The sequence below is a fragment of the Neltuma alba genome, unplaced genomic scaffold, assembly GCF_004799145.2.
Source record: "Neltuma alba isolate B1F8T4 unplaced genomic scaffold, ASM479914v2 tig00002365_pilon, whole genome shotgun sequence".
NCBI lineage: Eukaryota > Viridiplantae > Streptophyta > Magnoliopsida > Fabales > Fabaceae > Neltuma > Neltuma alba.
The window spans coordinates 1,801-25,756 of record NW_021632834.1 but is presented as its reverse complement, the minus strand read 5'-3'; the positions used below and the strand labels follow the sequence as shown (position 1 = coordinate 25,756).

Here is a 23,956-nt window from a genome sequence, read left to right as displayed (position 1 = left end):
GAATCTAGTTGTTACGACCTGCGAGGGAGAGTGTGAATAATTTTGTGTATATATATTAAAATGGATTCTTTCCCTTTGCCTATAGATCAGAGCTCAGGAATGTCGTTTTCTTCTTCCTTGTTTTTTTGCGCTTTCAAAGTCGCTTTCTTTCAGGCTCATTAGTCATTAGTGTCCTCAAGTCTCCACCCCCGTTCCATGTATGCAATTAATAATCTCGTAAGACTTATGCGATCAGCAAACTCTGTCAGCAGCAAGCTTAGCCTCCATTTTCAAATTTGGGTTCCCCGAAGCTCCAATCATTGAATATATCATTTTGGAGAGTGTTTGTATGGTTTCAACTAGTTCTCTTGTGGTGATTCTTGCTGCTTCGTAGAGGAATATGCAGGCTGCCAACTTCTTTGAGCTCTTACTTGTGGCATTAACTTGTTTCCAGTTTCTGGGAATTTCTCATGAGTCAAAGTTACCTCAAGATGAAGGTAAGGCTCGATTTTTTGGCCGTACTTCACGCGGAATGTTAGCTGCTGAGAAAATTAGAAACATCGTAATGCTGGGACTTGATATTTGAAATGGCTGTTTCTTTTTTCCCTTTCAATATCCAGCAACACACTGGAAGCTTTATGAGTTTTATTCTCTGTTTACTCAAGTGCGTCTTGATTTATTTGACTCTTTGCCTGCCAATTTTGTTCTCGGCCCTGAAGCTGAAAGGGTTAATTCAACTGATCCGATTGCAGCCTTGCCACCTTATTTGATCCTTTTCTTTTTTTCTTTAATGAAAGAATTCTACTCAAGTTTTACTCGCTTTATCGTGAAATTAATTTAATTAGATATTGCGAATCTTAGTTTGTTTGCTCTTTAAAGTAACTAACTGCATTCGCTTTGACCAAGTCATGTTTGGAGTTATATTGGATTTCACATATCGCTTGCTCGTAGGAAGAAAATATTATTAGAAACAAAAGTCATATTGTATTTTTTGGAAAACAAGAGAATATAAGATGAAAGATTCTAGATAAAAAGATATATAAGATGAAAAAAAAAGTGTGATGTAGTTTAGCAAACTCCACTCTGTAGCAGACCCCAGTCTACCTGGATCCTGAGTCCAAACCTTTTAGCCACGTAAACGAGTACATGATCAGTTAAGCTATTGCCAGAGGTCTTAAGTATCTTGTTGAAGAGAAGATTATGAGGGAACGTGTAATTTAATTACCATATCTCTTTAACTTAATTTTTCTTCATACGTGTAGCCAAATGCTTTTCCTTTCCCATTCTATTTTGTTCTCCTCCTCATTCTTCTCTGGCATGGCTTGTATTACTGGGAACTTATAAATTTCAATGAAATAATTTTGTATTAGAATTTCAAAATTTGGGTCCAAATTTAAGTATCAATATCTTTTTTTGGGGGTCGGAGCTCTTTAATCTTCGAACACTCATGTATCTCAATTGAACAACTCATCATAAGTTCTTGGTTTTGCACTTTAGTTCTGACAACATATGATTTGCTTCTTGGGCAGCTAGATCACCGGAAAGATTGTCTTAAGAAACTCTGTAATTTTTTTTTTGGTCTCGCTTTATACTGCAGTTCTCTAATGTCAGTTACAGCGGGTTGGCCGCTTTCTGGTTGACTTAAGGGTTGGCCTCTTTTTTCTACAAAACTTCTTGTGTCCTATTCATATGACAGAGTCTTGAATTTGTTGTCTTCTCTGCCTCTCACATGCTCACATGCACTTGCATTTGTATACAATCAAAGCTTACAATTTGATCATAAATGTCATTCAGTTCATGCTCTTCAAGAAATTACAAGAACAATGGGAGCAAGCTATTGGAAGATTAATGATTCCTGCGGAATCGATACAGTTGATGTAACACAGGAACTCTCTCCTGGATCAGAGAGAAGGCTAGAATGTGACTGCAAATTTGAAAACAACACAGTCTGCCATGTTGTAAAAATGTATGGCTTCCTAATTATTCTATCTTCTTAAGTTTTTGGTAAGCTTATATATGTGCATGTATGTATTTGTGTGTGTACACCTTAGATTTGTGATATGAGAATAAAATAGTGAACATGACAAACTTCCATGGGAAACTTGAATTTAATTTCCAAAACTAAAGGACCTAATTCTAAAATATACATCCTTTATAATTGTTGAATGAATTCTTATGCTTCCATTTGGCTTTTTTTAGGACTCTCAAGCGCCTTAGCCTCCCCGGCATGCTTCCAGCTCAACTGGTCAAGCTACCCTATCTTCAAGAAATGTACAAGCAACTTGAAATACTTTTTTTCTGTTAAAATTTGCAATAGCCTTAACTCCTTGTGCTGATTTTATCCCCGTTATAATCTTAAAGTTCAGTGCTGATTTTATGTTTTTGTTTCTAAAACTCTTAGCAATTGAAAAATTATTTTTTCTTTTATTGACAGAGATTTTGCTTACAATCTCTTTACTGGTACTATTCCAAAGGAATGGGCTTCGATGAATCTAACTTCAATGTGAGTGATTGCCCGCCAGTTGGAAATTGTGAAAATATTTTCTTTCGTTGATTCCTATATCATGCTGATTACATCTTACCTATATCATGCAGCTCTCTTCTTGTGAACCGCTTATCAGGGGAAATTCCTAAGCATCTAGGGAATATTACTTCTCTCACATACCTGTATGTTTCAGGCTTTCATTTAATAACACACACAATGGAAAAGTATAGATTTTATTGCATTCTTTGAGTAAGGTCCACTTTAAAGGTCTGATTGTGAAAGATCGGCCAATTTACGTTGTCTCAAAAGTCTGCATTTTCCGTCACAAAAGTTTGGAATAGGATGCTTGAAGCAAACCAATTTTCTGGGGTCATTCCTCCTGAGCTTGGGAGCCTAATCAAGTTGCAGACGTTGTAAGATACCTTATTTCCGTTTCTAACTTTTCAAATTTCTATTTGATCTTTCCGTTGTTGGACTTCCTTTCAAAGATATGAGATGATGTAACCTGACAATTTATATCTACAATAATACCGATGAAGGGTACTGTCATCCAATCAATTGACCGGGGACTTACCAGGGACCCTTGCTGGGTTGCAGAATTTGACTGACTTGTAAGCTTTCATTGAGTTTCTTTTGAAGACAAATACTGCGCTTCTGATACCTGTGGGTGATGCATAAAAAACTTTGTTGCCTTGCAGTAGGATAAATAATAACAACTTCAATGGAAGCATACCTAACTTCATACAAAACTGGAAGCTTCTGCAAAGACTCTGAGATTCTATTTCTTTTTCCTTTTTTAATACTTTAACTGTATTTTGTTTGAAAAATATATGAGCTTGTAAGATTTACCAACCCCATCCTCATTTTAGTTCTTATTCATTAAGAGAAATGCATGCAAGTGGACTAAAGGGACCAATCCCATCAAATGTATCATTTTTGGAGAAATTAAAACAGCTGTAAGTAAAAATACCGTTGTCTTATTATAATTTTTTTTCTACTTCAGTTTTGTTTATTATATTTATAGTATGGCTCATGGTGCAAAATCTTCATTCAGGAGAATCAGTGACATAAATAGTCCTAGTCAAGGTTTTCCTTTGCTGAAAAACATGCCATACATGGAAATATTGTACGTATACTGCTGCTAGAGTTTTTTTTTTGTGTGCGTGTGTGTGTGTAATAAATATATGCATTTTTATTTAAAGCGATATTTATTCTTAATTTGTTGGCAAGAAGTTTAATGCCTTCTTGTTTCTTAAGAGTTTTGAGGAACTGTAACCTTACTGGGGAGATACCTTCGTACATCTGGAGAATGATGAATTTGATAACATTGTAAGTAAAGAATGTAAAGTTTCTTTGCCTACATCATGCGAAATCTGCATCTGTGTATTAATAAGAACTTGCTTCTTTTATGCTCCAAAAAAAGGAACCCATTTCTTTTTAAATTAATTTGCCTGCAAAATGATGTTTGGTTAATACTTTTTGTTACTAAGTTCATCAAAATCATAGATATTTCATATATGATTATATTGATCATTAAATCACTTTCTAGCATTGAGATAATGCACAAAACTATGATGCTTTGTATCTTAGCATACCATGACTTGAGTCCACAATGATGATTTCTTACTTTAATCTGATGACTCTGGCTAGTTTCTAGGGATTGAAATGTAAGAATATTAAAAAAGATATTCAGTGGCGACTGCAGGTTGCAGAGAAAGGATTTTTGTGTTCCAATAATATGATAACAAATCCATGGTTTTAAAGGGAAAAAGGAAAGGATGTCACAGTAGAAAGCTACAAGAAGTTACTTAATTACGTTTCCTATTGTCTTTTTCGATAACAAAAGTAATAACAATATCCACCCTGTTTTTTTTTTTTTTTTTCAGATGTGAATCATAACATTATTCTTTAAAAGATAAATTTGCTGCAAAGTTCTAAATCAAAAGAATGGATAATTAACTCTGAAACCGGAAATCGAGGGGACAGCTCTTCCAACCATGCAAGTAAATCATAAAAATCACGATGAAACATTAATATTTTGAGATAATGTCTTGCTGATTGACTTATGCTAAGTGATACATTGACAGGAATTGAGTGCGTTTATTGTCAATGTTAATGTACGGCTCTTTGGCTCATCATCTGAATATTGTAAAAAGAAATTTGATTGTCCCAAAACCAAAAAAAAAAAAAACTCATGATTATTAACTAAATTTATTAAACCATCTGTGTCAATATCTTACTATATCCCACACCCATAAAAAATGCTACTATTAATGGGAGATTACTAACCAATAGCAAAAGTGTAAATCAGCATGAGCAATTTTAAGAATGTTTCCCCCTTTCTTTGTTTGTTTTAAATTGACAGGGATGTCAGTTTTAATAAGATATTTGGGCACATTCCACCAGTTATATATACCAGACGTCTGAGATATATGTAAGTGACTTACTCTAAATCGTATTGCATTTTGTTACTCTTGACTGGTAAATCAAAAAAATGAAAAGGGATATGAAGTTGTGCAAAGCTTATTTAAACATATACTCTCATACAGTCATTGTGAAATGACATGGTATTAATCTGATTTCATGGTTACATATCTTTTTTGGAAACCCGGTCCTGGGTCATGTGGCGCTCATATTTCTTCACTATTCAAAGTTAATAGTTGCTTTTATGATCCAATATTGACACGAGACTGTTTGGCATTGCTTTTCTTAGGTACCTTACAGGAAATATGCTAAGTGGAAATGTACCAGAAATCTTGAACGGTGGAAGTAGCATGTAAGTCTTGGGGTTTTCATTTTACTGCAAGGTTGTAGATTTGAATGTTCAATTTGGCGATTGATTGCATTGTCGATACCTGCAGTTGACTTATCCTTCTCTTTCATGAGTTCAACAAAAAAAAAAAAGACAAAAGGGTAGTTGACGAGCAACTAACCTCTCTAATTATCATCAATGAATCCAATTATAGGGTGTCAAACATAACAATCCTGGTTGACTAAAATAGTAGTCTTCTTGTTTGGTATAGTTTCTAGCCCTTGCTTATAGTTTTTATAGACTAATAATAAATTACCCATGATGTCTGGATCCACATTAAAAAGGAAATATTCTAATTGTTATCATTGCATAAGAAAATACAAATTCGGAACCTTCGTGCTCAATTAATATTTATCTTGATTTATCTAAATTTAGATGTCAATTACAAAAAGTAGCAGCTGGAACTGGGAAAGACAGCATTTGACTCAAATGAGGCAGCTGCGTTACATCATAGAGAGTAATTTTTAAACTATATCATGTGACTTGGTCAAAAATATCGGAGGAAAGAGACTTAATTTATGCGATATAGAATTCTTTGGTGTATAACCAGGAATCGTCCACCTTCAGACTTTCCATTCCGGGTTCTATGTTTCAATCCGCTGAAGTGGCATTGATTAAATGGCAACAAAACACCAGATGCTAAGTGTTGTATCTTGTGCTGGAGTCTTAAGTTTAATTTTTTCTTAGCTGGGGGAGATTCTAATCAGACTGTTTAAGATGGCCATTTCTTCTCGTTTCAGATATTGTTAATGAGATAAAATCAATAGTTGGCCTTTTCTGTTGAAATTATTATTATTCATGGTAAGAATGTAATTATACTAATTTAGGATGTCTATTTCTTGTTCTGATGGAAGTTCCCTTGTTGGACCAGTGATCTTTCGTACAACAACTTTACTTGGCAAGGCCCCGAGCAACCTGCTTGTCAGGATAACAGGTCAAAATGTGAAAACGTTTGTAGTAACCAGAATTTTTTTCTTTAACTTTCAAAATTCGGTTTTCTCTTATACTGAAAACTGTTTCACGTTGTTTCATTTCGTCAGGAACTTGTATCTGAATTTGTTCAGAAGCTTTAAAAAGAAGAACAAGTTGTAAGTTTCTCTTCTCTTGATTCTTTTGTTGGACGAAAGAAACTGAAAATATTCTTATTTGCATATCCTTCTTTTGGCAGAGAAGAATATGTCCCTTGCTTAGAGAATTTCAATTGTCAACAGTGTAAGTGTGTACTGTTTTGGATCATCAATGTCACGAGTACACCATGAGTTTCACTTGAAGTCTTGAGCTTTTGTTTATTTATTGTCAGCTCCAACAGTATGTACTAAACCTCCAATCATAAACATCGCCAATTATCTTCCTTTTCTATATCTATGGAATAGATAAAACAAAAGGCGAAAAAATATTATTTATTGACATTGTAGATTGACAAGACATTAAGAATAGCAATGAATAGTAAAGTAGAACTTGTGTGTGTGTGTGTAGATTCTCTTCAAACGTTATCTTAAGTTATTACCAGAAGTTTGCCAATTTATGTATTCTTCATGTTTATATGTAAATATATACTTTTTGAAGTATATATCTTGTTATAAACAAATGTTTTAGCGGTTCTTTTCTTTTTTAAGTCTTGGTGAGTGGGGCAATATTTTAAGATGAAATGGAATACTAGAATTTCTCAAAGTTTAGAAAAGTACTTATATATAGTATAAATGCTCAAGAACGAAGATCTAAAGTCTTGGTTACCATGAAATTCTTACAAATGAATCATTTTACCCACAATCAGGTTAAACTTCTGCGCTTTACTGAATGAAAATGCAAGTTTTCCCTTCTCATGATATCTCCACCGTTTCATGTCAGATTCAACTTGCTTGCACATAAATAGTGGTGGGATGGATGTAAAGATAACAGAAAATAAGGGTGAACACCTTTATTTAGGGGATGGAAATGTTGGCGGCGGTTCAGCAACATACTACTATAGCAGCAGTGATAACTGGGGGTTCAGTAGTACTGGAGACTTCATGGATGATTTTGAATCCCAGAATATAAGATACACTGTATCTCTGCCATCTTCAAATATGCCTGAACTATATTCGACAGCTCGTATATCTCCACTTTCACTTACTTATTTCCATAATTGCATGGAGAATGGGAACTACACTGTAAATCTCCACTTTTCTGAAATACAGTTCACAAATGATAATACATATACAAGTCTGGGGAAGCGCATATTTGATATCTATGTTCAGGTAACTGGCCAGACTGATAATTTAGCTGTAATTTCCGGATCAGGATTTTAAAATGCAACTTTGTTTCAGGAACAATTAATTCGGAAGGATTTAAATATTGAGAGTGAGACAAAAGTTGCTCAAAAACCACTGATATTGCCGATATATAATGTCAGTGTCACAAATAATGTCTTGGAGATCCGGTTCCAATGGGCAGGAAAAGGAACAACTAGAATTCCTGATATAGGAGTTTATGGTCCCATTGTGTCAGCATTGTCTTTTTTTTCTGGTAAGTTATTTGGGCGGATTTCCCTTCTGTTTATTTTGGTGTTTTGTACTACTGTCGTCCTTGTAGCTTGGCATCCTTGGTGTTGTTCTTTTCTTTTTCTTTTTTCCCATTTCTACCGTTCTACATGGTTGCTTTCAAATAAATTTTTGTTCTTAACTTTAATAAAAATGTTGCATTGGTCCTCTATTATATTACAAGATATACAAGACCAGGTAAGCTGAACAAATTTGTTGATTACTAAAATTCAGATGATTTCTATATCATTTTTCTGTATTTTTTGTCAGATTCCAGACCTTGCTCAAATGGTGGAAAGAATGGTGTTAATAAGTTCATTGCAATCGGAAGCGCTGCTCTATGCTTAGTGCTTTTTATGGCAGGGATCATTTGGTGGAAAGGCTGTTTCAAAGGAGAACTCCAAAAGACAGAAGGTAAAGCCACTCTCCCATTTGTCATTTTCAAGGCTCTATTTTGTAAAGTTTCCATCAGGAAAGGAGAAAAAAGTTTGAAAGCCTAAAATACTAGTGTTTTATCTGGGCGATTACTGAGTTTAATTACTAGGGAGTTATTTACTTCTAAATGAATACATAGATAACGTTATCCACTAATGTATTTGGTCCGGAATGATACAAGCGGATTGATCTATATTCTACCCATAGGGTATGTAGAAGAGGGGGAGGGAAGTCATGAAGACTTATTTTGACTGAATGAGAGCAATGTAAGACCATAGGCTCATATCCTGGTTTTATTTTATAAAATCTTCCAATTTTTGTAGTTGATGCGTACACCTAAGAAAGAAGCACATTTGAGAAAATTAAGGGTGGAGATTTTTTTGGGATGCCTTTGTGATCGGTGTTTTCCTGTTGTTTCCTTTTTGTTTAATGTTATCTTTTTCGTTGGGGTTCTTTGCTGTTACAATTTTTTGGACTTAACTGTCTTCTACCCTACTTTGGTGTTCTCGTCAATAGTTGCCTTTCTGGATCTAACCGTCTCCTGCCCTGCTTTGATGTTCCCATTCAATAGTTGCCTGTTCTTTTCCAGCACTGCTGCAATATCTACTGGTTACAATCTCTTGCCTGTTCAGAGATGCTTTTTACTTTTTCCTACACTGAAGCAAGTTATCAAAAAGTTAACCAAATTGTTAACATACACTTTTCTTTATCTTGGATTCCATGGAAGCAGATATTCAGTCGGGAACTTTCAGCGTCAAACAGTTGAGAGCGGCCACTAATGACTTCTCTTATGATAATAAAATTGGAGAAGGCGGTTTTGGTCCTGTGTACAAGGTATTCTAACTTAATTTCAGATAATCTTTTTCATCTGAATTAAAATCCTTAATGTCCAGGGATGTTAATTTGATTTATACGAATGCAGGGTCAGTTACCTGATGGTACTGTTATAGCAGTCAAGCAACTATCATCAATGTCACGGCAGGGAAATCGTGAATTTCTAAATGAAATAGGCCTAATATCTTGTTTGCAACATCCTAACCTTGTGAAACTTTATGGATCTTGCATTGAAGGGGATCAACTACTGTTGGTATATGAGTACATGGAAAATAATAACCTTGCCCGTGCTTTATTTGGTGAGTCATCACTTGGCCATAAATTTCTAAACGTCTATCTTGTGGAGTGATGATGATGAGAACTTTATTAAAAATAGATCCCCTATAACTCCTCTCAATTAAAATTGTGACTCCCTGTTGATGCCATTTTGGAACTCCATCCTTAAACATTAGAAGGGAGAAATTAATGTCTAGATATTATTTGTTTTATCATTTGATGATATTTTATAGGCAATGAAAACAATCGGATTCAACTGGATTGGCCCACAAGAGTTAGGATCTGCATTGGCATTGCAAAAGGTCTTGCATTCCTTCACGAAGAGTCAAGGCTCAGGATTGTGCACAGAGATATCAAGGCTACTAATGTGTTACTCGATGGCAATTTAAATCCTAAAATATCGGATTTTGGTTTGGCAAAGCTTAATGAAGAAGAGAAGACACATATCACGACTCGAGTTGCTGGAACTATGTAACTTGTCTATGCTCACATCATATGGCTCTGTTTTTGATGACTAGGTGCTTATATAATTTATTGGTTATCATTTTCTTTTTGCAGAGGATATATGGCGCCGGAATATGCATTATGGGGCCATCTAACATATAAGGCAGATGTTTACAGTTTTGGTGTCCTAGCCTTAGAAATTGTTACTGGAAAAAGCAATAACAATTATGTGCCAGATAATGGAGCTGTTTGTCTTCTAGAGTGGGTATGTTAATGTTACTATTATAAATTCTAATAGCTAGTCATCTGTTTTTACTTGACAATTTGTGCAGATAGAATGATTTCTGACAACTTTTGTTACCAAGGGGCTAGAAGTGTAATATATTATAGTAACTGTTAGTACGTCTTCCATCTCCAACTGACAGCGACATTTAAATTGCAGGCGTGCCAGTTGCAACAAAGTGGAAAGTTAATGGAGTTGGTAGATGAAAGAATGGGGTCAATGGGTGATGAAAGGGAAGCAGAAAAAGTGCTCAAAGTAGCTCTTCTGTGCACAAATGCATCACCATCACTCAGGCCCGCAATGTCTGAGGTTATAAATATGCTTGAAGGACGAATGGATATTCCAGAGGCAGTTCCAGAAGCTGGTGCTTACAATGAAGACTTGAGGTTTAAAGCCTTGAGAGATCTTGATCAATGGTCAAGGCAGAGTTTGAATGGAAGCCAGACTCAATCTTCAGTGTCACTCCATACCTTCAGCTTAGAATCCGTCAATACTTTAACGGGTTGTTCTACGGATCATCAGTTAGTCCACAAAAGTGAGATTTCACCTTCAAAGGCTAGTTCAACACTATGATGGATTCTTAACAGATGGCACATCGGATGATCTGGCTCCACCATGTCGGGGTTAAAATTTTGACCCCAAGTCATTAAATTTAATCTACAATTTTGCATTAAGTAGAGAGGGAGAGAGAGTGAGGGGTATAAAAGGTCGTGGCTGTATATAATATCAAATTTAACCCTTTTTGAACCCATTTTCTTTAATCCTTACTGTAAACATCATACGGTCAGTCATCTGACAACACATAATTTACATTAGTAAAGCATAATTATTCTAACCAATTGCAATCGAGATGAGCATAAAGATTTGGAGTTTTTGCATTTCTTTATTTTATTTTGTATTTTGCTTGTAATTCTTCTAGCAAAGATTTGTAATGAAAAAAAATTAAGATTCTGAATATACTAAAAATTAGTTTACAATATAATTGTTATTGGAAAAATCAGACTCCTGTGTGATGGATGCTTGATATTTTGTGGTATTACTGAAAAGCTTTTAAGATGCTAAGCGTTATTAGAAAATATTTCAGAGTACTGAAGTTAAATACTAAGTGTTACTTAAAAAAAATACTTTTCAAACGCCGAGTATACTAAAAATTAATTTTAAAAATATTTTAGTATGTTAAATTTTTTAAAAAATAAAAAAATCCATCCTTCCTTATTTTCTCCTAATGTGGCATAGACTGGGAAAGAAGAATGACAGCTAATGTCAAAAGAAAGAAAAAATTACAATCCCTTAAAAAAAATAATTATTAAAAAGTTTGAACAATAATCTAAATATTTTATAATAATAAGTTTTAAAATGAAGAATGATTTTTTTAAAAAAATTTTTTATTTATTTATTTATTTATTTTTAAGTATCTCATTATAATTCTTTCCCGAAGACAAGGAGAGATGCCGCGTCCTCCGGCTCCCCGCTTCGGTGGAGACGTTCCAAGTCAACTAACTCTTGCAGCCTGTACTGTACTGACTTCTCCTACACTCCAAAAAGTGAAACGACACATTATTCAATGTTTTTGGCTTTTGCCACACTCCTCTGCTTACTTTCCCTCCCACTCCATTGCCCATTCCCTTCACCTTGCGTCCATCCCATACCTTCAAATCTCTCGCCAAAACGAATCTTCAAAAATCTCCTGTTATGTTATTCGACCTTTTCATTTCATTTTGACGTGGATCCAATGAGAGTTCACTTTCGTACTACGACACCGCATAGCTCCTGCAGCTAGCCAGCAAAGCTGGTTGCTCCGTCAGTCCCAGAGCTCCCATTGGCACTCCGTTCCAACCAGTTACCTTCATCTCTTCCCCTACTTTCCTTTTCCCGCCACATCCCCTACCATCGTTTCACTTTTCAAATCCCTTCTTCTTCTATGCCTATATATACCATATAGTGAACCCTGTCTTTGCTTGTGTCATTCAGTTCTGTGGCACTCATACCTACCATCCACTTCCTCATATTCTCTCTAGAAATGGTTACACTAGGCCTCGGCTCTCCCACTGCATCCACCAACAACTCCATCATCCTCCATCCCCAACCACAGCCACTCAAGGTGGCACCCATCACAGCCTCTTACAATGAGTGTATTCGCCCTATCCTTGATGCCATTGAAAGCCTCAGGCGCCTTAACATTTCCCAAGAAGGCGTCTACCTTCCTTCTATTGTCGTTGTGGGTGACCAGTCCTCTGGCAAGTCTAGTGTCCTCGAATCCCTTGCCGGAATCAGCCTGCCACGTGGCCAAGATATCGTCACCAGGGTCCCTCTAATCATGAGGCTTCAAAACCATCCTCTCTCCAAACCCGAGCTGGTCTTGGAATATAATGGTAAATCTGTGCCTACAGACGAGGCTCATGTCTCTGAGACTATTAATGCTGCCACAAATGAGCTTGCAGGCAAGGGAAAAGGCATATCCAACTCCAGGTTAACTTTGTTGGTGAAGAAGAATGGGGTTCCTGATCTGACAATGGTCGATCTTCCTGGTATTACTCGGGTGCCTGTTCGTGACCAGCCTGAGGATATCTATGACCAGATTAAGGGCATTATCATGGAGTACATAAAGCCCGAAGAGAGCATTATTCTCAATGTTCTAGCAGCTACGGTTGATTTTCCTACCTGTGAATCCATCAGGATGTCACAGAGTGTGGATAAATCTGGAGAGAGGACCTTGGCTGTGATCACAAAGCCTGACTTGGCCCCACAAGGCCTGCTGGAGAAGATCACCACTAATGACGTGAATATTGGTCTTGGGTATGTGTGCGTGAGAAATCGCATAGGGGATGAATCCTATGAAGAAGCTCGTGTGGAAGAAGCTAAACTCTTTGAGACCCACCCACTTCTGTCCAAAATAGACTCGTCAATTGTGGGTGTTCCTGTTTTGGCACAGAAGTTGGTTAAACTCCAAGCACTTGGCATATCCAAGACATTGCCAGAGATAGTAAAAAAGATTAATGACAAGTTCAGTTTTTACCTATCGGAACTGGAGTGTCTACCCAAGAATCTTGCTTCAGTAGCCGAAGCTATGAGTCTTGTGATGCATCAAATCGGCTTATCTGCAGAATCACTGAAGAAAATTCTCATCAGAGGAGAATTTGATGAGTACCCTGGTGAGAAGCACATGCATTGCACCGCTCGCCTTGTTGATATGCTGAACCAGTACTCAAACGATCTCCACACATGTCCTGCTAGTGATCCCGCCAAGAGCTTTTTGATGGAGGAAATAAAGGTTCTTGAGGAAGCCAAGTGCATCGGACTACCAAACTTCATGCCTCGCACTGCTTTTCTGACTGTCCTGCACAGTAAAGTGAGGGGGATTTCCGGCATCCCAGTCGGGTTCATCGATAAGGTATGGGACTATCTTGAAAGCGTGGTGCTTAATGTTCTGATGCGTCACACAGAACACTATGAGCTTCTTCAGAAGTGTACTCGACGATCAGCGCGGAATCTTATCGCTAAGATGAAGGAGCAATCTATCAAATATGTTATGGGCATAGTGGAAATGGAAAAGCTGACTGATTACACTTGTAATCCTGAGTACAGTTCTGAATACAACAGGCTAATGGCTCAGAAAGATGTCTTCATGAAAGGTAAAAATCAAAAGCTAAGTCAGGTAAAGCTTCAAGACATTGGAGAAGTTGAAATTGCTCATCTAGGGCGGTACCCAGAACATGACACTAATCAAGCATTTGACTTGAAGATGAGGATCACTGCATATTGGAAGGTAGTGGTGAGGAGGCTCATTGACAGTACTGCTCTTCACCTTCAGTTCAGCATCAACAGCCTTGTGAACAAGGATTTGGAGCAAGCGATTATTAGTGATTTCATGGGTCCATGTGGGGGTGGTATTGAAAGCTTGCTGGTGGAACCTCCTTCAGTTTCTGGGAAGAGAGAGAGGATTAACAAGGGGCTTAAAGTCCTCAAAGAATGCAAGGAGGTTGTGGCTAATATCATGGATGAAATCTCAAGTTATGGGGTTTAGGATTTGGTTTGGAGTGTGTTAATTCATTTTGATGTCCATGTATGGTTCTGATCTGAGTCCTGCAACTAGCAAGGACTGCTACCAGTAGAAGAAAGAGTAACTAAACAGTCATAGAGCCTTTTGTTCTTCGTTTATCATGCTATGATGTTGCGATTCGAATTTGCCCTGTTTTTTTTTTTTTTTTTTTTCCTTCTCCAGGTGACCACCCGTCTGCTACGCGTTTTGTTGTTCTCCTTATATTCTGATTATCTCGGCAAAATAAAATTTGTACTCCTCCGATCCTAATTATAAGACCCAATTGACTTATTTGAAGAGATTAAGGAAGTAAGTTAGGTTGGTTATTTATTATAAATAAGTGTTGTTATTCATAAAATATCCTTGCTAATTAAGTATATTGGCTAAAACTATCATTATTAGAAGGATTATTTTGGAAAAAAATGCATAAATATAAGAGAGAAAATGGATTGGGTCTTATAATTAGGACCAAATAAAAAGTCAAAGTGGGTCTTATAATAAGGACCGGAGGAGTATAATAGTTTAACTTGGATATTTTTTGCCGTTAAATAGTTATCTTTTCAAAGTTAGTTGTTTTTATTTTTCTTATATTTTTAAATAAATAGTATCAGAAGAAATAATGCTAAAGATAGGCAATAATTATCCAGTGTTTTCACAACTTATTTTTATCACCTAAGCCAGTTTCAGATTTCTTAGGACTTACGCAAGTTGTTCATTAAATATTAATGATTTTAATTGAAAACATAAAAAGAAGTAAATCTACAACCCACAAAATTCTTACCATTTGACGTGAATACAACTTCATTTCAATTAATGGAAAAAGAGAGCATTTGAGATTCTTTGACTTGTGATTGTTATTATTATAAAGGGTAGAATCACAAAAATAATTAATACTCTTTTATATTTTAAGATGACTGATATTTTGGAGAAAAAACAAAATCCCTAATTGCAGTTTTTTATTATAAAAAAGTCCTTTTTTTTTTTATATAGAAGAAGATTTAACAGAAGAAGCTATTTCTATAGTTTTATTTATAAGGTAGAGAAAAAGATATTTTTTTAGTTTTATTTATAAAACACTGAGAGAAATTTTTTATATAAATATATAATTTTATCTTTTATTTATTATTATATTAATTTTTTTATATGAGGTATAATGTATATTAAATAAGGATTAAATTAGAATGTTATTAAATTTTAAATATAAATTAATAAAATTTAAAATTTTTCTTAATCTATACACGAGAAAATGACTTATAAACAGAAACTGAGAAATAATCTCTTATAATTTGGGGAATTCAAATTTTTGTTTGGAGAATTGCCTCTACTAGAATCTAACAATATTTTAAATTTGATTATGTATTAACAAAATGAAAAGCTTGTAAAATTTAGGCACAAAAAAAATTTAGTTATTTATTTGTTGAGTGGATTTTGTTGACGTCGTTTTTGATATATTTATGGAAAGAACAAATTACATGGTATCGTCAAAAATATACCTAAATGTGGGATATTTGATTTAAATAATTTTATCGTTTAAAATCGACAAGTAATATTCTTGGGAGTGATCCAAATGTTCACGAAAACTGGAATAAAAGATAAAAGATGAGTCAACCCTAAAATCTCAGTAGCATTTAAGAGTTCAAACTTGAGAGAAGAGAGAAAGAGAAAAGGATTAAAAGAGAACCGTATGTGGTCCCCACAGAATACGAAAAAAACGCGTTTTTCAGACACAAATGTTATTCCAGTCAAATGCCTGCCTTTCAGAGCGACAAGCAAAGCAAAGAACAACAACGAAGCTCACCAACTACAAAGTCCAAGCTTCCCAGCCCCTTCATATTCTCTCTTCCCCAAAAAATCAAAAAAATCTGTGTTGTGCAATACATAAATATGCGATTCCAAACCACTGAGACATTTTCCTGTTCATCTTCATCCTCTTTCCTTCATTGAATCCTGAGGTTTCATTTCAATTCATGGATAACCCAGCAACAGCAACTGCAATAAGAAGCTCCAGCTCTGATTCTCTCGTTGCAACTCTTTGCAACTCAATCCAAGCTCTCGGTCGAGGCTTCGATGTCACCTCCGATATTCGTCTTCTCTACTGCAAAGGGGCAACTGGGTCGAGGCTTGTTCGTCTCGACGAGGACCATACTAGGGATCTTGTTGTCTCTCGTGGTGTTGTTATTCCAAATGTCTCTGGGGACATTGATTGCTCGCCAGGGGAGATTGGTGTACAGAAGACCCCGGTGTATAGTTTCCATGAGGTGATTGCTTTGATTCGTTTTGCTTGTAGATTTTGATTTCTTGGCTTGCTCGTGGCAGTATTCCGCACAAAGGAGCCCCCCAAAGAAAACTGGGAGCATAAGAATTCTGATTTTTTTTTTAGTAGATGATTTTTGTTTTGTTGTAATTGCATTTCTTTGTTGGTAATTGGCTTGTAGATTCCAGTGACAATTCGTATGTTTTCAATGCAGTGCCTAACTCTATATGTAGGTGTTTCTTTCCCTTCCTTCATTTGACTTCTGCAGTGTATAGAACTTAAGTTGGTTTCAGAATGATTAGACACGGACGTTTCTTTTCCTTCCCTCCTATTGTTATCTGAGAATGGTTAGAATTCTGACACATGCCTAATCGCCTGACCTATCTCCATAGTTCAATTTGGTCTTTTGGAAGCTTATTTCGTGTTGTCCTAATCAATGTGATTTCTGTAGATTATACCTTTACCTTTGCCAATTATGAAAGATTTAGTTTTCAATCTGCAATAGACAAATCAATTTCTACTTTTGGGAAAGTACGTTTCGTTGCCAGTAAAGGTCTCTTCTTGTGGAGGATAGCAACTAAATAATCAAACTGATGTTCTATGCCATTCTTCCTAAGGCTTTTGTTTTGGGCTAATGATGAGCAAGTAGTAATATGATGCGTGTGCTGCATATCTTGTGGATGTATTGGCAAATATCTCATTTCGATAAATCATAGGAAGATTCTGTGGTGCACATTAATGTGCAAGTGCATTGGTGTGATGAACAATGAACTTTCGTTGTGTTGGTAACAACATTCAAATGTGCTGGAAACATTTTGCTAATATGTTAGTAACTGCCACTTTTACTAGCAAGAACATTGAGCAACATCTAACTAGACTGATGAGAAGGCTTTGCTAATTTCATCATCAAGGTGTCGATAACATGTTACCATTTATAGCCTTGTAGGTGTTAGTTACCCATAAATTAGCTAGATGTTACCCACACATAAAAATTTGTATTACCCATAAATTTTGAATGAAATAGTTATAATAATATCATCTGGGAGTTGATTAACATCATATTATTAAATTGACTAAACCCTACTTTGGTATGCCTTAAGAAGTTAAAACCATTTAGCTGAAGTTCTGAATGCTTCTGAGTTATGATTATTTGTTTTCTCTATATCCAACAAGGAATTGTGTTAGATTATCTTGCAGGCTTCATAAGATTAAGAACTAATGCCTCGATTGTATTGAACAAATTAGTCTTACCACAGAAGTTCTTCTCGAGATTATTTAAGTCTGGTATTGTTTATTGTTCTTCTTAAGGCTTGAAACGTAGTTCCTAAACAGCTTAAATGATAGAAAAAAATGACAAATTGTTCCAAAAGTTCCAGCATCCAAACTGCATTGGGTGGGCATGATTGTTCACAACCTTGCAATTTTGTCGAAATGATAGAGTAGTTGAGAAATGAAGAACAAAGCCAAGAAATAAAAGGTTGAGAAGTCTGGGATATGCACTATATCTTTTAGAACCTACTTCTAGACAATTTTTTTTAACAATCTCTGCAAGTTTGGCTTTTTCCTATATTCTGGAACGATTGTCTATTGTTAGTCTTGTCTTCTGGTGGAATTGATGATTGACACTACATATTGTATATAGTTGGCGGTGCTGGCCTGGTATCAAAGTTTATTCTAGTGGATTGTGAAACTACAATAGTTTGCAGTGGGAAAATCACCTTGTGAGTCAGCGCTGTTATGCTTCATTTATGCAAGGAATCCTCTCAAATGAATGGGACATTAGGAACTCTTATTTCTTGACAACTTATCATTTTACCAATCGTTCAATGATAGGGTTCCATTTCAGATTAAATAGATGAATAGCTATCTTGATGGATTAGGACTTATATATATTTGTATAGACTCCATTTGTTGTTTTATTTTTGTGCTCACTGCAAGCTTTGAGATTTCTTTAGGAAGAATCGCTTTATTGTGAATGAAATCATGTTTTTGTTCCGTACATGAATGTATTAATTGTTTTTCCTGTGTTGCTTTTCTTACCCATAAGATAAATGGCTGTTTCTCTGATGAGTGTGAGCAATTTTTCCCATTCCTTGAACAGTGTTCGTGACCTTGTAATGTTTAATTTTCCAGATGGCAAAGTATTTTAATGAGATGTCAGGCATAACAGCGCAAATTCCGCTGGGAAGCTTCAATACGATGTTCAATTTTACTGGCTGCTGGATGGTTGATGCTGCAGCCACAAAGTCCCTTGCCATGGTTGGATATTTTTTCCCTCTGTTCAAAGTCAAATTAAATAAACTAAATCTAGCCTTGCATGAAGATATCAAGCGTGCTGTTCCTTACTCTTGGGATCCAGCAGCCTTGGCGAGGTAAACTATTTTTTATTAATTGATGTGAATAATATTCAGGCGGTTCTTAAGTTATTCAGATATACTCCTCCAATCCTTAATATAAGATCTAATTGTTGAGTTGATTTTGGTCCTAAATATAAGATCTATTTCTCATATTTATCAATTTTTTCTAAATTACCCTATGAATACTTCCTCAATCATAATTAAGTAGAAGAGGGAGAGAGGATATTAAGGAAGATGATAATGATGTTTTAGGCAAAACATGTCATATTTCTTATAATTAACTAACTTACCTAATTTTCTTAATCTAATTAAATTAGTTAAATAGGTCTTATATTAAGAATCAGAGGAGTAGTTGAAACCATGAGCTGAAACCAATGCCAGCTGTAGATTCTTAGTCCTCGCCTGAATTTGGACTGATATTCAATTTACCTAATTGACTGTAAGGTCTGAAACTTGATATGAGGATATTACCAATGTATAGGTGAAATAAGTGATTGGTTTTATAATCTGTTTGTGGTGTTGTTCTAATTTGTATCCTCTTCACATTTTGAACATATGCAAGAGTAGTGATCTAAGAAAATAATATATCGGTATAATTTGTATTGGATATAATTTTCAATAACTACAATTCCCAATGCCAAATGTGGTGGCGGTGGTATAGTAGGAAAAAATTTGAAAAAAGCACACACCTTCTGATGTTGAGTTTGATGGCTTTGATTGTTCATTGCTATTTTCATATGTCAAATGTCATCATAAAATAAAATATCACAATTTTCTCAGTTGCAGAACTATGGTGGAAGTGATTGCTCGAAATGTATATTTATAACCTTGCTAAGTTTGATTCTTCAGAAAGCTAATCCCCCTTCCCCACAATAACCTCAAAATAAGAAATTGTTTATTATATCAATTAGATGGTATGGATGGGGTTAAGTTCTAATCACAAACTTCTGCCCTTTTTCCTTCTCAGTTTTATTGAGAATTATGGTACCCATATTGTTACATCAGCAACGGTTGGTGGACGGGATGTAGTTTATATCAGGCAGCACCAATCATCTAGTTTGTCAGCTTCAGACATTCAGAACTATATAGAGGACATAGGAAATGATAGGTTTGGTGTAAAAAACCTGTCAAGTCCTGGTCCTTTAAGGTACAAGGAGAAGGTTAGTATCAAGAAATGCCCTTTTCTGCTTATAATCAGTAAGCTGATAACCTTTTTTGTCTGTGTATATTCATGCAACTTCCTTTAGCTTGCAAAATACTTTCTGGCTTGGTCCTTGTTGCATATGAAGATTTCATTCCTGCTATTGCATCCTATTTTCCACTCATCTAATGCATAAATTATGGAAATCTCAATTAAGTGGCCTCTCCATTTGTTGGCGCAGGATGTTACTGTCATTTTCAGAAGAAGAGGAGGGGATGATCTTGAGCAAAATCATATGAAATGGGTGGAGACTGTAAAATTGGCACCAGACGTTATTAACATGACATTTACACCCATTGTGTCTCTTCTTGAAGGATTGCCAGGTGTAAAACATTTGACCCGTGCAATTGACCTGTATTTGGAGTGTAAGTTCTGATTCCCTTATTAATTAACACTTGCGTGTGAATGTAAAAATGATTACAATTATTTAAGGGAAAGTCTACAATTTTGCACATCGGGTGGTATAAATGCTGCCTTCAACTATAGCCTTGTTTGACCTTAATTAATCCAATTTCATTCCATGTTCACCACACTAGTTTGTCAAACTTGAACTAGCCACCTGTGTATCTTTACTGTCAACGTTAACTTGAATAATTGAATATAAAATAATATTAAAGTGAGCTGTAGTACTAATGTCGCGTGAATTGTGATTTTAGGATAAATTTGATACTAACTACTGTTAGATAGCTTGAAGTTCCCATGATTTTATCAAGTCTAAACCTCTGTTATATTACCAGACAAACCGCCAATTGAAGACCTACAGTATTTCTTGGATTTCCAAATAACTCGAGTCTGGGCGCCAGAGCAAAACAATCTGCAAAGAAAGGAGCCCGTCTGTCCTTCCCTTCAGTTTAGCTTGATGGGACCAAAGCTTTACGTGAGTCCAGATCAGGTATGGTTTACTAAATCCTACTCGAAAAACCAAGTCAAAATGGGCTTTTAAAGTAAAAGAATGTTGTTAAAGCTGTTGTTAGATTCGAAGCTAATAACAGTTTTAGCACTAAATTTAGTTTATTGTATTGAGATGGAAAGATGGAAATAGTCGGACTACTAGATGGCACAGATGTTTTGTTTCGCAAAATGGTATCACTGTGTATTATTTGGTAGAATTAAACGATATATGAAGCATGAAAATTTTTGAAAGCAGAGCCATATCTGTGTTCTACACTTGTTAAACGTGATGAAAGTATGCTTTTGATGTTTCTTCCCTAGGCAAATAACAAAATGACCTGGCATTTCAGGTTACAGTGGGTCGCAAGCCTGTGACTGGTCTTAGACTTAGCCTAGAGGGAAGCAAACAGAATCGACTTGCAATTCATTTGCAGCATTTAGTTTCTCTACCAAAGAACCTTCAACCTCACTGGGATGTGCACATGGCCATAGGAGCTCCTAAGTGGCAAGGTCCTGAGGAGCAAGATAGCCGCTGGTTTGAGCCAATCAAATGGAAGAACTTCTCCCATGTCAGCACTGCACCAATTGAATACACAGAAACTAGCATTGGGGACCTCTCTGGCGTTCATATTGTCACAGGAGCTCAGCTTGGTGTTTGGGATTTTGGTGCCAAAAACGTGTTACACCTCAAGCTTCTGTTCTCCAAGGTACCGGGATGCACAATAAGGCGGTCAGTCTGGGATCACAATCCCTCTACTCCATCGGCCACACCAAGACCAGATGGGGCATCTTCATCTTTAACAAAGAAAACCTCCGACGACAAAAGGGATGAAAGTTCAATCCACGCTGGAAAATTGGCGAAGATTGTGGACATGACGGAAATGTCTAAAGGGCCCCAAGATATTCCTGGTCATTGGTTGGTCACGGGGGCTAAACTTGGTGTGGAAAAGGGAAAAATTGTACTGAGGATAAAGTATTCTCTGCTTAACTATTGATTGATCTTCCTTTTTTCCCTCTTCTTTTTGGCAATATTTTGCTTTGATTTCCCTTCTCACTAGAAACTTTAGTCGAGCATTCTTTGCACAGGCAGCCTTGAGTTCTTTTACAATGTAGATTTGTTCTAGTCATTTAAAGTGTAGTTGTGCGCAATCATTGATTATACGAGTTCTTTACAATAGATTCAATTTTGTTTGCTTAAAGGACGCGATGACATTGTTGAGAGACATTGATCTCTTCTCTTTTACACGAGTATTTAGTGCCCCCCTCTTCTTCCTCTCTCTCTCTCTCTCTCTGTTTTTTTTTTTTTTGGGGAGTGGGGTATGAACGAGATTCCCGTCTTTCCCCTGGTGAGAAGCAAGTTGGCTTTATTTTTATTTACTGGTTAGCTGAGATATAAACCAAGCAACTGTTTTGTATATTTAATGGATCCTTTGCCAATGGTATATGGCCATGGTAAGCTGGAAATCTTATCCATGAACTGAGCTCCAAGGTTTAAGATGGGTAAGAGAACTAAGAGTGATAGGAGTGAGAGTAATAAACATATACTTATTACGGCACTATGAAATAAATGACAAATTGATAATGCCCGGTGATAGCCACAGAAAATTTAGATTGTAATGAACCCAAGAATTTTTTCGACCGTAAGGAACGTGAGGGGGGCTTGTCCCCATCAGCTACAAAACAGGTCCGACCCGGATTATACCAGACGTTACTTTAGAAAGTATATATATGAACATTTTCTGTTATTTTCATGTCGAAATAAATGTGTCTTTGTTGTGTGTCAGTTTGTGAGAAAAATCAACCGAAAAGGTGGACTTCTTCGGCCACAAATGTATCATTCGGCCGGCTATATGAGATGCTAAAATATTGAAGACAATACAGAGCAAATGTAGACTTCAACAAAGAAATAAGTGGGGCCGTGCTACTCCACCTGACCAAATCATCAATACAGCAGCTTGCTGAAATTTCTCCCATTTCCTGATAATTTATATTGTACATTCATTGACACTCGACAGGTTTAGCATCTATCAGGGGTGATTCTGTATTTAATTCATAACATAGCAACAAAAAGCTCTTTTCTGTACGCGACACTTTTGGTAGAAAACATTGGATTGTTGAGATTATTTATTGCTTGCCCCACAAAAGGATATTGTTTGTCAGTATGATGACATTTTTGTTAATAATATATGCTGAGATCAAGAGGGATGTAGATTACTTTTAGCCTAAAGCGACTGCTAATGACTGAAAGATCGTTTATAGTTGTGTCCAAGCGAATAAAGTTGTGTATTAAACCATTTCAAGTAATGGAAAGCTCGTGGATCATCCTCAAGTTTTTTCCCCTCTGGAGGGATGCATGAGTTAATGCACTGGAGTGAATGATGACCAGATCAAAAACACAAGCACTGTCCATTTCCAGGACATGACCTCTTCAATTCACCAGGACCATGTAAAATATGAAAGTGCTCCTGTAAGTTACAAGTCCAAACGCCAACGTGACAGTTTTATAAAGAAGAGACTACTGACTCACATAGCATACGTGTTAAATGATGATCCCAGATATCAACTGGGACATAAGACCACGGTTATATCAAACCTTCGCCTATATACCAATTATAAATTATAATCATGTGGCGCAGGCAGGATGTCTATATATTGAACTCTGCTTTGTGTCACATGTATTCATAACATGAGAGTCAAGTTATATTCTATAATTGGGTATCCAAACCAGAAACTTTAAATACATAACAGGTAGTAGTATTATAATTGGCCAAAAGTCAATAAACTGCTCGGGTAATTGACAGACAGTTAGATTATGTATTTTTTTATTGACCTATTTTTCTGTCAAGCCTTGTACTCGATTCTGTCTATTTTGCCCGTGGTTTTCTTGCTCTTTTTTCCCCATTGAAATGAGCCACTCGGTATTCGAAAATCACATTGAACTCCGGTTGATCGAGATTTGAGTCAAGTTGGCACCAAATGAGAGCAATTCTCTGAAAAATGTTTTCTGTGTTCATACAGATTTAAATATCCATGACTTTTTGCCTAAGCAGACATAACCCCTCTATCTTGTCTTTCTTGATTGAAAGAGATCCATGGCGCATAACACTAAAGTTATTGCCGTGCAAACTAGTGGTCACAAGTTTGAGC

The 23,956-nt window shown here is 36.1% G+C and overlaps 3 protein-coding genes across 4 annotated transcripts; all 3 read left to right on the top strand.

The window, feature by feature from the left end:
• Positions 1 to 222: 222 nt before the first annotated feature.
• LOC114722778 (probable LRR receptor-like serine/threonine-protein kinase RFK1) lies at positions 223 to 10,843 on the top strand. The gene is made up of 24 exons (XM_028908873.1): positions 223 to 476; positions 1,774 to 1,945; positions 2,179 to 2,250; positions 2,414 to 2,482; positions 2,575 to 2,646; positions 2,806 to 2,877; positions 3,004 to 3,075; positions 3,163 to 3,234; positions 3,349 to 3,420; positions 3,519 to 3,590; positions 3,722 to 3,793; positions 4,830 to 4,898; positions 5,178 to 5,240; positions 6,148 to 6,210; positions 6,317 to 6,364; positions 6,445 to 6,488; positions 7,125 to 7,513; positions 7,583 to 7,781; positions 8,066 to 8,209; positions 8,961 to 9,064; positions 9,153 to 9,363; positions 9,574 to 9,811; positions 9,899 to 10,049; positions 10,227 to 10,843. Exons 1-24 carry the CDS (start codon positions 380 to 382, stop codon positions 10,638 to 10,640), a joined length of 3,051 nt encoding a protein of 1,016 aa, XP_028764706.1. The 5' UTR covers positions 223 to 379; the 3' UTR covers positions 10,641 to 10,843.
• A 1,218-nt stretch (positions 10,844 to 12,061) lies between these two features.
• LOC114722766 (dynamin-related protein 4C-like) lies at positions 12,062 to 14,091 on the top strand. The gene has a single exon (XM_028908863.1). It carries the CDS (start codon positions 12,088 to 12,090, stop codon positions 14,089 to 14,091), a length of 2,004 nt encoding a protein of 667 aa, XP_028764696.1. The 5' UTR covers positions 12,062 to 12,087.
• Positions 14,092 to 15,879: 1,788 nt separating this feature from the next.
• Positions 15,880 to 21,936, top strand: LOC114722731 (MACPF domain-containing protein CAD1). 2 transcript variants are annotated; one of them, XM_028908829.1, is made up of 6 exons: positions 15,880 to 16,364; positions 18,494 to 18,732; positions 19,685 to 19,877; positions 20,100 to 20,283; positions 20,656 to 20,810; positions 21,160 to 21,936. In XM_028908829.1, exons 1-6 carry the CDS (start codon positions 16,074 to 16,076, stop codon positions 21,802 to 21,804), a joined length of 1,707 nt encoding a protein of 568 aa, XP_028764662.1. In that variant the 5' UTR covers positions 15,880 to 16,073; the 3' UTR covers positions 21,805 to 21,936. The 2 variants fall into 2 exon arrangements, with proteins under 2 accessions (XP_028764662.1, XP_028764668.1); XM_028908835.1 differs by lacking the exon at positions 15,880 to 16,364 and adding an exon at positions 16,575 to 16,707.
• The last annotated feature ends 2,020 nt before the right edge of the window (positions 21,937 to 23,956 follow it).

Excerpts from the sequence above, each read along its gene's own strand:
- LOC114722766 (XM_028908863.1), top strand. The coding sequence starts at position 12,088 with ATGGTTACACTAGGCCTCGGCTCTCCCACTGCATCCACCAACAACTCC.
- LOC114722778 (XM_028908873.1), top strand. The coding sequence starts at position 380 with ATGCAGGCTGCCAACTTCTTTGAGCTCTTACTTGTGGCATTAACTTGT. Across the intron at positions 3,421-3,518 it reads TTGGAGAAATTAAAACAGCT|GAGAATCAGTGACATAAATA; the intron begins GTAAGTAAAAAT and ends ATCTTCATTCAG. Across the intron at positions 6,489-7,124 it reads GAATTTCAATTGTCAACAGT|ATTCAACTTGCTTGCACATA; the intron begins GTAAGTGTGTAC and ends GTTTCATGTCAG.
- LOC114722731 (XM_028908829.1), top strand. The coding sequence starts at position 16,074 with ATGGATAACCCAGCAACAGCAACTGCAATAAGAAGCTCCAGCTCTGAT. Across the intron at positions 16,365-18,493 it reads CGGTGTATAGTTTCCATGAG|ATGGCAAAGTATTTTAATGA; the intron begins GTGATTGCTTTG and ends TTAATTTTCCAG. Across the intron at positions 19,878-20,099 it reads CTTTAAGGTACAAGGAGAAG|GATGTTACTGTCATTTTCAG; the intron begins GTTAGTATCAAG and ends TTGTTGGCGCAG.